The 12,598-nt window shown below is 39.9% G+C and overlaps 1 protein-coding gene across 2 annotated transcripts; it reads right to left on the reverse strand.

Annotated features, from left to right (window-relative positions):
- Positions 1-361: 361 nt before the first annotated feature.
- Positions 362-12,194, reverse strand: gckr (glucokinase (hexokinase 4) regulator). Of its 2 annotated transcripts, none has more exons than XM_012871729.3 (19): positions 12,067-12,194; positions 10,798-10,947; positions 10,651-10,719; positions 10,508-10,576; positions 10,346-10,419; positions 10,190-10,256; positions 10,049-10,102; positions 9,870-9,964; positions 8,482-8,587; positions 8,246-8,364; positions 6,029-6,127; positions 5,762-5,859; positions 5,593-5,669; positions 4,591-4,687; positions 4,409-4,512; positions 2,605-2,688; positions 2,245-2,385; positions 1,181-1,315; positions 362-1,097 (listed from the first exon to the last, which is right to left on the reverse strand). In XM_012871729.3, the coding sequence occupies exons 1-19, from the start codon at positions 12,124-12,126 to the stop codon at positions 954-956; spliced, it is 1,842 nt and encodes a 613-aa protein (XP_012727183.2). In that variant the 5' UTR covers positions 12,127-12,194; the 3' UTR covers positions 362-953. The 2 variants fall into 2 exon arrangements, with proteins under 2 accessions (XP_012727183.2, XP_012727181.2); XM_012871727.3 differs by having other exon boundaries at positions 4,582-4,687.
- Positions 12,195-12,598: the final 404 nt, after the last annotated feature.

Here is a 12,598-nt window from a genome sequence, read left to right on the forward strand (position 1 = left end):
CATTTGATGGTGATTTTGTTGGTCGATGTTGTGTCTCTGCAAAGTCAGCATCATACCAACGCAGCAACTTGATCCAGTATTTTATATTCTTCCTACATTTTGTTACAAAACTGTTTTTCAGATTTTTTTTGTAAGGTTTGACAGCAGGACCACAAACGTTCAATTAATCCATTTAAATAGAATAACTGTAAAACCCAAAACGAGGGAGCATTTTGTGTCCTGATAATGCAAATAAACAAAAAAAACTTTGTCAAAACTTCAAAGTCCAAAATGTCCTAACGTCGAGTATAATTGTCTCCACTGACAGGAAGGGCTCCACTTTGCTGTAAGCAGTTACACCAAAAAAAATAAAAATAAATAAATAAATAAATCTAACCAAACATGTTTATTTGAAGAAAGGCCTCAGCCGACCTTAGTTCACATTGATTGTTTGAGCAAAGGACCGGCATTGCCTGCAGATGTCTCCTCTGAGCTGCTGTGTTTTCCATTTGTTATGAAGGGAGGAAAGAAATTCACTGTACCCTGTTTCTGGTATTATTCAACAGTGAATACTGCCTCGCTGCATAAATGATATTAAAAAACAGCTTCAACCCGATGTTGGAGTTCACGATTATTGCAAAACGTTTGCACAACAAAGAAACATTCATTTGAAAAAAAATTATAATAATATATAGATGTCTAAATCTTGCATACCAAACCAACAGGGCTAAACCAGATGTTTTCTGTATAAACATGTGTATCATTACACCCACACTGAACAGTGATGATAATATTAAACCTTTGCCTCCTGATTGGATCTCATCAGACCCAACATCTCCTTCAGTAATGATCGTCCCCATACATCCATCACAGCCATGCCGCTCGATTCACGGCTTGTCGGTCACCCAGCGTGGGCCTCCCCAGTGTACGGTACGTGTGTTTTTGAATTTTCAGACTCAGGCTCTCAGCTACGATCAGAGCGAGCCTAACGATGAGGCCTGCTGCTCCAGCAAGCACGCTTCAACGGCCTCCCTGACGACTGGCTTCTGCTCCAAGCGAGACTTCGCCTCCTTGATGGAGCAGCCGGTCAGCAGGCAGACCAAAGCCAAGGGAACAACCTGAACAACGGAGATAGAGAGTTACACGTGCATCTCTACGTCTGAATTATCACGAGCGGATCTTATCTGTGGGACAGCCGTACCTTCTCGCCCTTTCCAGCAGCGTGTGTATGCGTGTTCAGGTTGCAGGTCAGCGTGTCCTCCGTCAGCTTGTCCACTTGATAAATAGCCTTCAGCAGGGCTTCCTCGCATCGTGGCTCCGGATGACCAGACAGCTTCTAAAATGAAACAGCTTCCATGCATTAATAAACTTATAATTAAGCTCCCTTGATGTGGTGAACGGCATTAAGTAGTTACGGTGCCCGGGAGAGCTCACTTTAAGTGATATTTTTTTTCAGGTCGTGATAATTTGTGAGCACGTTTCCTTTAATTGAGCCCTCGAATTAATAAAACGTGCACACAATTTATTCGAGCACACGTTTTAATTATTCGTGGGTGCATTTTTGGTAGATCGAGATCTCGAATATACTATAACGTGCGCATGTTTACATGTGTCAAGACAATATTGAGTGCACGTTTTACATATTGTGGCCACGTTTAAGTATATCGTGCACACAATGTTCTATAACCATGTTCACTAAATTGTGCCCTCGTTTAATAAATTGTGCCCTCGTTTTACTATGCTTAAAATGAGAGCTCAATTTTGTAAAATGAGCTCACACTATAGTAAAAAGAGAGCACAATATAGTAAATTGTGCACACAATTTAGTAAAACGAGCGCACATTCTCTCAACATGCAAAACATTTTGCGATGACCCCTCTAGGGCTCCGTAAGTAGTTAATATTTCAGAATAAGAATGCTGTGACAAGTGTTCGTCCCCTTACCGATAGATTCTGTTTGGATTTTAATCGCGTTAAAATGTTGCGGAGCATCAAACACATAACCTGAGTTATTGCATGAATCAGTTTTCGAGCCATGAGTGAATCTGAATGGAGCCAAAATTGTTTCGGGTCATAGCACTCTATGAGATAAGTTGGAAAGTTGTGTGCACTGGTTGTTTTAGCAGGATAAAGATCCAATACAGGTGGCCAAATCAGCACAGAAATGGTTCACTATAAAGAGAATCAACATTCCCGCAGGGCGATCTCACTCCCCTGACCTCAGTGACCCTAGCCCGTAGACATCATTGTGTTGTTTTTTTAATACCTGGAGTAAACGTGCGGCCCTGCGGTAGAGCTTGCTGTTGGTGACTTGCAGGTCGATCATGTAGTTCTGGTACACCTTTCCCTTCAGGATGTGAGCGCCAGTGCTCACTGCGTTCAAGACCAGCTTGGTGCACAGCTCCCGCTGCCGAGAGAGGAAAGCAACTGATCGGTTTTCTCAAACGTACGTAGGTTTAGTCCGAGGGAGTCTCAAGAGAGACTCGATCGTTCCAGCTCGTTTGTTTCTCCGTGTGACTTCCTGAGGTTGGCCGTATAGGAGGCGGTGGACCAGAAAGATTGACGTAAATGAGGCCAGAGCTCCGCTCAGGGAGTCACTGAACTGCTGCTGTGTGTGTTTACCTACCGCGTGTTGCAGGCTCGTTAAAGCAGGTGTTTCTTTGGGCCATGTGAAGTTGAGGGTGGATGAGCAAAGTTTATTTATTTCATCCTACAATAAAAAGGACAGATATATTACACAGATTCCATTGTATTTTTCAAATTATAAGGCGCACCGTGAACTTACGTGTCTACGTGTGTGTTTGTGAACGGGATGTTTTCCCGTTTATTCCCTGCCAAACAGGCGTGTATACGCCTCTGAAATTTGAACTTCAATCTAATTTAGGTGTTGTGTAGCATCATGCTTTGTGTGCATTTATTAAAATAATTAAATGAAAATGAAAAGCTAACCTAATGCTGCTTTTGCAACGCGTCCGGAGTGTTTCCTCGTTAACACAGCTCTCTCCTGAGAGGGAGAGCTATCTGTCTCTGTCAGGAAGACAGAGTAGTTGGACTACAATGCCCTGTTTCTAACATCAGGCCAAAATAAAAATGACTTTTAGATTGGATTAACTTACTTGGTTTGTTATTGCTAGCGCGTGCCCCAGGCACAGGCTGCCTTACATGAAGACACTTCTAGTTTTAACATAACAGTCAGGCAGTCTGGTAGACAGCTCAGGGACCTGTTGCTAACCAAAGTCGTATTTACACATTTTAACAGATTTTCCAGCACATTTTACCGCATAAAATCGGCCAGTAAGCCCAACTTTAATCATATAGAAGATGCACCGGATGATAAGACGCACCATCAGTTTTTAAGAAAATTTAAGGATTTTAAGTGTCCCATTTCAAAAAATACGGTACTATATATATATATATATATATATATATATATATATATATATATATATATATATATATACATATATATATATACACACATACACACACACATATATATATATACATATATATATATATATATACACACACACACACATATACACACACACATATATATATATATATACATATATATATATATATATACACACACACACACACACACACATATACACACACACATATATATATATACATATATATATATATACACGCACACACACACACACACATATATACACACACACACATATACATACACATATATATATATACATATATACATATATATATATATATATATATATATATATATATATATATATATATATATATATATATATATATATATACATAGCATATATATATATATACATAGCATAAGGATTTATGCACCTTGAACTTTTCCCCATTTTTCACGTTAAAACCAGAAGCTTCAGTTTGCTGTTAGTACTTTATATATACAAACAAACGCAAAGTATAGTGAAGTGCATTTTTTTAGCCTCCTTTACTCTGATGCCCCTAAAAAAAACAGTTCAATCAGTTTATCTTTAAAGGAAGACATGTCCTCATATTGGATCACCTGACTGAGCACCTTCCAATTTATCATCACAAATAGAAATAGCTTGGCAAAGCTGTAAACCCTCCAAGACGCTGGCAGCGTGAGACCGAAATTAAACATTCTGTCAACATGAAAAAATACTATTTGTTGTGGGAAACTAATCCACCACAAATCCCTGAGAGCATTTTTTCAGGAGATGCAGGGAAACTGGTCAGAGATGATGGGGGGGAAAAAACATGGTAGAAGTTGTAAAAACTTGAGACCACAGAGGAACCGTTCCAGCAGGAAAGCAACACCAACTATAAGAAACATCCCGTGAAATCCAATGTATTTTTAAGGTTGCATCATGACAAAATAAAAAAGTAAAATAAGTGGGAATAGTTTTGCAAGGCACACTAAATGATAAGCTGGATAAATAAACAGATACTTGTTGTGCAGCGGTGTCTCCATCGGTCTGATGATAAACAGCATGCACGTTAGATGTCTTCTCTCTCACTCGGCGGGCCAGCTCGGCCACCCCGTCGACATCATCTGTGAGGAGAGGCTGTTGAAGCACACGCTGACTTCGAGCTGGAGACAATCCAAAACATGAGAGCCTACTTGTCACACCAGAGAGAGAGTAGAGGAGCAGAACCGTGTCCTTGTCAGTGAGACGGGGCAGAACGCCGTTCAGAAAGTCGTCGTGTGCGACGCCAAACTCAGGATCCTGAAGGCACAAAACGGAGAACGGGGTGTTCGCTGAGAACCGTGGCAGCATTTAAAAAGGAAAAACCTGCTTATCTGACAGTAGCTCTCATGAACATGGTGTCATGGGGAAGAAATAGTGGAAAACTGAAGTGTGGACAAATACAAATAAAAGTATCTTAAAGTTTCTGTTTAGCTACAAAAAAGATGTTCAGCCAGTTTGAAACTATTGAACTTATTCTCACTTCTCATTCTATACACTATCATCTACAAGGCTATAATTTCCCAGTTTAACATAGAAATCCAAAGTGCTTAAAATAAAAGGCAAATGGACTCCTTCTCTTGTTTCTTGAAGACCATAATACCCCCTGGACCTTTTCAGATGCTCTCATGGTACAACCAAAACCAAAAATGTATGTTATTGTGATTTTATGTTAGACCAGCACTAATATAGGGCTGGACTCACAGTCCAGCCCTATATTAGATGGATAATCTGTGAAAAGACGCAACACTTTCAGTCTCTAGATTTAAAGACGTAGGCTAAAGGAGTTGCACAAGCAGTTTAAAGAAAGTATTGACTAACAAGGTCTGAATACTAAAGCTGGCCCCACTATTCTGTTTATTTGTATAAATGCAAAAAAAAAAAAAAAAAAAACATGGTCATTTCCTTCCGCTGAACATTACTGGAATTAGCCTATCTTAAAAAATCCCAATAAAAATACACTGAAGTTTGTGCTTTTCAAGGCTCCATTTGTAGAAAAGGTGCACACAGTTCAGGGTGGCTTCTGCTTCAAAGAGATGTTAATTTTGTTCGGAAAGCATTGTTAAAACCCAAACTGTGTTCGATGAATTAATTGGCGATTGCTTCATTCTAATAGCCCCGGTTCCGTCTGAGCCGATGCTAATTCACCAGCAACCAACGCATACCGTTAACTTTAAATCCCCCTCGTTGTTGCCGAGCTCTTTGTAGCCTCCGCTGACAAAGCCTCGGATGTCTTCGTAGTCTAAGAGACACACAAACAAACACATTTACAAAATGTTAAATGATCAATGCCTTTATTTATTTAATGTTTGGGCTGTTTCTGACTGATCTTACCTGCTCCGAATGTGGGCTTACACTCACTGGCATCGATGAGGCCCAGCAGCCCGAGGAAGCCCCAGCTCAGGTAACACACCCGCCCCCCACACTGCAAACTGAAGCACACGATCAACTTCCAAAATGAGTTTGATCGATTATTATTACTGTTGTAATTATCCACCGACGCGGGCGTTAATGTAACCCTCGGCATTTTTCCTCCATGCCGCTCTGACCCAACGCATTAGCAATGTTGATGTTGTTGTATTGATATTGAAGGGGCTCTACCTGTGTCCAGCAGCCTCCACCAGAGCAGCTATTCCCTCTGTTTGTGCGTATGTGACGTCCAGAGCCTTTTCATAAGATCTCATGTGCTGCAGAATCCCACTATGTGAAGCAAAAAGTACAAAAATAAATACATTTACATTTACAATATTTACATAACTGGTACTTGTGCTCATTTTCAATGCCCAAATTAACCTCTAGGGGTCAGCAGCACCTTCCCACACATCACTGAGGACTTCTTGTTGGCTTCTTTGAGTTGTGTGAGCTTAAATGACACTGATATAAATATAAATAACTTTCTTTCTTTTTTTTTAATCTTATTCCATGAAGTGCATTGGCGGAGACTTAAAAGAGAGTCAAGACAACTACATTGCTGATCCTCACTAATGTGTTAAACTTGTCCTGGTTTCTCAAGCGGAGGCTTTGATGGAGGTGACTGCAAGCCGTTTGCTCCAAACACAAAGAAGCACTTAGAGAGTGGCGGGCTGCTCCTCTGGGTGCAGGAAAGAGGACTCAACATGCTATAAAGTCATATCAGGGTGACTAGTAATAGCTCCGCTGTCCGCTGCAGATCACAAACTACAGCCATTAAATGTTGGTTTACAGGCTTGTCTTTGCCTACAATCCTTAAATAGATATATAAAAAATATTGTTTTATTTAATTTGCTAAGGCTGAAGCCATGCATACCAACTTACACCCTAACTTCCCAGTGACCAAGGTGGGAACATTTTTTTAAATTTTTTTATATGGGCGACAAGGCTCACCACCAAGAAAGGGGCAGCACTGGGTTTCAAAAAATAAGGGTTGCACCCTGAACACGTTTTATTGCTCATTTTATATAAATGGATTTGATTGTTTATTTGCATGTTCAGACAATGATAAATGCCTGTAAGGAAAGGTGAACACTGCAAGAGCCTCATGAAATTTATATCAACATCTGATTCGCTGGTTCTGATTTAGGTCTACGTTAAATAATGTTTTGTTTTCGTTTTTTTATCGTGGAAATTTTTATTTCTCAAAGTGAAAAAAAAAAAACTTAATCTGTTTAAACCTGCATTGGATAGTTATACGCTGAACATAAATTCTTAAGCCTTGGTTTATGAAACCTTGAATCTGTCTGCGAGGCGAACATTTTCACTGCTTTTTGATATTAAGTCAGCCTTACAGAGTAAAACTTTAAACTGGTTGGTCAAAGCTGAAATGAATTACTCAACAATCATCACAGGTAGAGAAAAAAGCCAAAGCAGGATGGTGCCGTTGAAAAAAAGACCGTCAACGAGTGGAAATAACTGAACTTCATTAAAGATCGTCCATTTTAAAGCCAAGATTAGTGGCTGTTGGCTTGGGAAACTGGCCAATGTCACCCTAGGTCCAAACACGGGCCCTGTGATGTGCCACCGAATGCCATCACCTCAATCTTTTTTCATTAACATTTCACAAATTTATAGCTATCCACAACTTCAAAACATTAAAACAATTAAGAAGAGGCCCAACAGAGTGGCACATAGATTTGGCAACCGTCTGCATATAGGGAAAAGTAACACCACCACCACGCCTTCAAAAACGGATCCAAGTGGGAGCAGATGAAGAGTAAAAAGAAGGGGGCCCAAAACTGAACCCTGAGGGACCCCATGGAAGACCCTCGAGTTGCCATCAGATTCTTGAAAAGTCTTTGACAGAGCTGGGGGGAAACCTTTCTTCTTTGCCAGCACCGAGGCTGCTGTTCCAGCAGCTTCCAGTTAGTGGCAGTATTGAGTCTCTGTGGTTCTTGGGTGGCTCCTGAGCCTCCTAAGCAATTTCCTTTCTTCTAAAGAAGACAGTTATGGCTGGGTTTCCAGTATGTGGTTGAGACTGATCTTTCTAAGCGACATGTTAGAGATATCAGTGGGTGTGTATGACTTGATGCCTGTACGTATTATTTTAAATTAGGATCAGAGAGAATTCATGATAAATTCTAACTTGTGCACCCATTGCTAGTTTTCTGGAGATCTGGGCACTGCAATCGTATCAGACTGAGATTAAAAAAAAAAAATATGGCTGTAGCTTTTTCAAATATGCAACCACACTTTATCACCTAGCAGTTGGAAGAAGTACATTTGGCTAAAAGTCTGACAGCACAGCTTCAGTTTTAGCTGCAGGAAACTAAAATAGCAGTTGTCGCGCAAGCAGCTGCACATTAAGTCCTTTGGACAGTTCCTCAATATTTCTCTTATGCATACTTGTATGTGATGGGTGTTCTGGAGAAATGGGCGGCGTGAGCGGCGGAAAAGACGGCCTCCAGGAGAATCTTGGTGGCGCTGCCTCCCTTCATCCTCGAGGAGCCGCTGATGGCTTCCGGCTGAGTGGACAGGAGCATTCGCACGCACAACGTGAGTCACTGCCGGGACATTTTTGGAGACTTGACACAAATACAACCTGAAAAGTCGGCGGAAGAACGGGGAATTATTAGGAGTACCCCGAGCACTGGGTTGATGAGGAAGGCCTTCTGCATGTTAGCGAGGTCTTGCATCCTTGCCACCACGCTGCGAAACGTGAGCGTGCAGCCAGGTATGGCCTCGTTCCTACACAGGAAAAGGCATCATTTGCATGTTAAATAATGAAGGCTAATTTCACCAGTCTTGACATGCAATATAAGTATAATTATAAACAGGTCCATGCATTCATAACCGCTGAAACTGTTTCAGGTTTTGTCACTTACAACTACAAAGTTCAGAGTTCTTTACTGATGTTTTTCTGTAACAGATCAACACCAGCGTAGCACATCGTTGCAAAGTTCAAGGAAATCCTTTTTGTGGTTATACGAGAGTGAAATTAAAGTTTTTGGCCTCAGACTAACATACGGCCCGCGGGCCAATTCCGGCCCGCCGAACAATTTAGTCCGGCCCGGTGGCTAAATGCATTATCATTATTAAAAGAAAAATTTAAAAAATTATTTATTTATTTTTTTCAGTGTCCTGTCTGGTAATGTGTCAATAATAATTGTTGTCTTAATGCCAAAAAGAGCTCATCATATTTGACTTTCACAAGTAGAGCAGTACTGCTTTTGCCATAGTGCTCCGCTTGATTTATTAATGTGAATTGTTTTATTATGATTCATGCGGGGAATATCTCAAATGATATGGACACTACAATGGGAAAGTAGGAGAGGAAAGGAAGAACAAGAAGAAAAAAGAAAAGGTGAAAGAAAAAGGAGATAAAAGGAAGAGAATGATAAAACAATTATTGAAAAAAACATGTACTTCGTTTAATTGAAAATCTGCAGTTCCTATATTGTCCACGAGGGGCGCTGTGTTTTAATCAGCAGATGGTAGCACTGAGCTTTGAATGTGGAACATTTATTTTAAATAATTTCTTAATTTTTATCTGTTTGATGTATTTTGTCATGCAGGACAGTGTTTTTAAGTTCCAAAAAATGTGAATAAATGTTTTTCAACATTGTACAATCACTGTCGTCAGTTCTTATGCATAATGCACAAGTAAATGTTTAACTGAGTAAAAGTATTGTTGAAATTGCACATACTTTTCTTAAAAACGCTGAGGTTATTCATAATATATTGTGTAAAAGTGAAATTAATTTAATATAAAAATCAACAAAAAGTCCACTTTTACTAGTTCTATTTAATCTTGCAATGAGTTTACTCGTGTGGCCCTCTTGAGATCAGATTAAGCTGAATGCGGCCCCTAAACCAAAATGAGTTTGACACCCCTGGTTTAGATGGTCCAGTCAAAGAAATCAGATTAAGAATCTGCCTCATTTGAGGTTTGGGGTTGTAATGTGACATAATGGAAAAGGTTCAAGCGGTATGAATATTGATGCTAATGCAAAGCGCTGTAGATGCTCACCGGGCCTGGTGTGCAGGATTAAAGCCTACCAGCACAGGAGTGTAGACGTCAGGATGCTGGAGGCAGAAGTCCAACTGGCCGGCCACAAACGGAGCCTACCGTACCAGAAAATAAACGCCCATCACAACCATTTCTTTTTTTAAGATTTAGCTTGTTGAAATAAAAAAAATACAACTCACAGATAATCCACAGGAGATGCCAATGAACAAGACTCTCTTTTTCCCCTCGGATACCTGAAGAGAAAAAGAAGAAGCGACACATTTTACCCCCTTTTCCTTTCACACACCTTTATACGCACTTAGACACGTGACGCCGCTGACCTTTTTCAGACTGAGCGCGCCCAACATGGGGTCGTCCTCCGGAGCCTCTTGGGAGGAAAGCAGAGCTCTAAGCAAAATGGAGCATAAAATAAAAAAAAAAAACTATGAATTCTGGGGGTTTATACTGCGGGCTTCGAGCAGGAATCGGAGACGCACCTGTCCCCTCCCGCGATGATGTACGAGCAGACGGCGGCGCGGTTGAGCTGCCGCAGCTTTCTGTTAAATCTGGACTAATGACATAAACGCACATCATTTTAAAAAGACATGAGCTACAAGGTGTTGCTGCGTTGTCAGAGCGCAGATGAAAATAACCTTTACCGTGACGAGGAACGCAAGTCGCCCAGAAGTGCCACAGCCACTCAGCACGATGAGGCCGTCCTGAGGATCCTGTTAAACGAGAGCGAACGCTAGTTTTGAATTCAGGCCATGTCAGCGAGCTGAAACTTTCCCAAATAGGATACCTTGAGAATGAGCTGCACCCTCTCAGCCACCTCCATCAAGGATTTCACCACTCGGTCGCTCAAAAGTCTCTGGAGAGAACACTCAGTTTCACTTCTTAGATTTTTTTTTTTTTTTGGAGAGGACACTCAAGACCTGAACGCCCGTACCTCATAGGCTGCTCCTGACTCGTCCTGAAACATCTGGGCGTCGCAGGCCTGCAACATCTTCACGATGCCGCGGGCTGGAGCTCTGTCGATGTCACGCGTTAGGGGGTTGGACATCTCTGAGACCGGAAGGTCAGGCTCATAATCTGCAGACTGCGGGAAAAAAAGAAATGATGCTTCAAAGCAGGGGTCTAAATCACAGCTTTGTCAGGATACGATGTTATATCGACGTGTTTGGATGACGATGCATTGTTAGCCGATGTCACAAAGTCTGTTACAATTTCTGATTGATGACGCAATATTATCTCCCCATCTAACACTGTTATTTACATTAATATCAACTCACAAAAAAAATTTGGCCATTTTATTTCTAAGCTCTTGCTAGGTACCAGGCATTTAATTTCAAAACAGCATTCTTCTCATTTGAAAATACTACTAATAAGAATAGATCACCTGCTCCCTATAGTCTCATGCATGCATTTCAAAATAAAGGCGTCTTAAAAACGACAATATTGATCAATATTTTCATTTTACATCAATATTTTTCACCAGATTGTTAATCATTTAACCATTTTCTTGGTCCAAAATCCTATCATTGACTATGGAGAATTTGTTTATTTTTGATTTATGCTAATTTTATAACTACCATATGATGAATCTCTATCTAAAGGTGTAGAGCATTATTTCTGATTCAGCTATTTTAAGTTTGCTCATTTGTTTGTGTGTGAGTATATATATATATATATATATATATATATATATATATATATATATATATATATATATATATATATATAAATGAAACACAAATAACAAAACAAAAATTGCAACATATTAGTAATGAAAATATTATTTTGTGCTATATAAATTGATATTGTAGGGCTAATTTACATACTTAAAGGCTCCTCCAAACCATCCAAGTATAAATGTTAATATTTCTTCTTTAATAGAAAAGGAGATGTTTTTTTCTTTAGTTTCACTTTCTATCTTGCCTCTTTCTTTCACTTTGAGTGGCTGCACCTCACAAAACCTTCATTGCTAGCGAAAATGCTCAAATGCAGTTTTATAGCAGGCTTTAACCTAAATAGGACAGACTTTTTTGCTCTTTGCAGCGTACCTAGAAAACCTTGAAGCTATCCGAAGCTAACAAACTTCCTGCTTTAGCCACAAGTACATGCAGCCTGCCAAACACTCACTGCTTCCATTTCCTCTAACTTTCTGTCACAGCTAACATAATCCTCAGACAGTAACCCGCAATTTTTTAACACTTACTTCCCAATCATGAGTTGTTGAAAAAGCATGAATCTTGTCGAGTTCTGCCGTAGCGGCCATTTCTGTACTTTTTCTGCTAAATTCGCTTCCTCGCAAAAGCTGTCTCTCAGTTTCAGTTTGTTTGGTGGCAGAGTTTAAAGGGAAAGCCACAAAGAGCGCTGCTCTGTCTGGGGTAACAAGGTTCAACGGACCTTTGAGACCCAGGAGGAAAGGTTATAAAACATAGACACGCATTAACAGAGTCAGTCATTTTTATGGCATCTAGGCCTTTTTTTTAATAAAGAAAAAATACAATTAGTTTTAAAAGTGTTGAAAACGGAATTTATCTTTAATAGCAAGAGCCTTGACTTTTTTTGTTTGTTGAAAAATCCACTCTTTAATTTGAGTATCTTAATTTAGTGTGGCAATAAAAAACACAACTTTAGGAAAGAATCGATTTTAACAAAAGCCTCAGTACTGTTTTCAGCATTAAGGTAACATTTAATTAGCATGACTTTGTGATGAGTCAAAGGAATTTGAGTTCAGTTCAGTT

Source organism: Fundulus heteroclitus, chromosome 24 (assembly GCF_011125445.2).
Source record: "Fundulus heteroclitus isolate FHET01 chromosome 24, MU-UCD_Fhet_4.1, whole genome shotgun sequence".
Taxonomy (NCBI): domain Eukaryota; kingdom Metazoa; phylum Chordata; class Actinopteri; order Cyprinodontiformes; family Fundulidae; genus Fundulus; species Fundulus heteroclitus.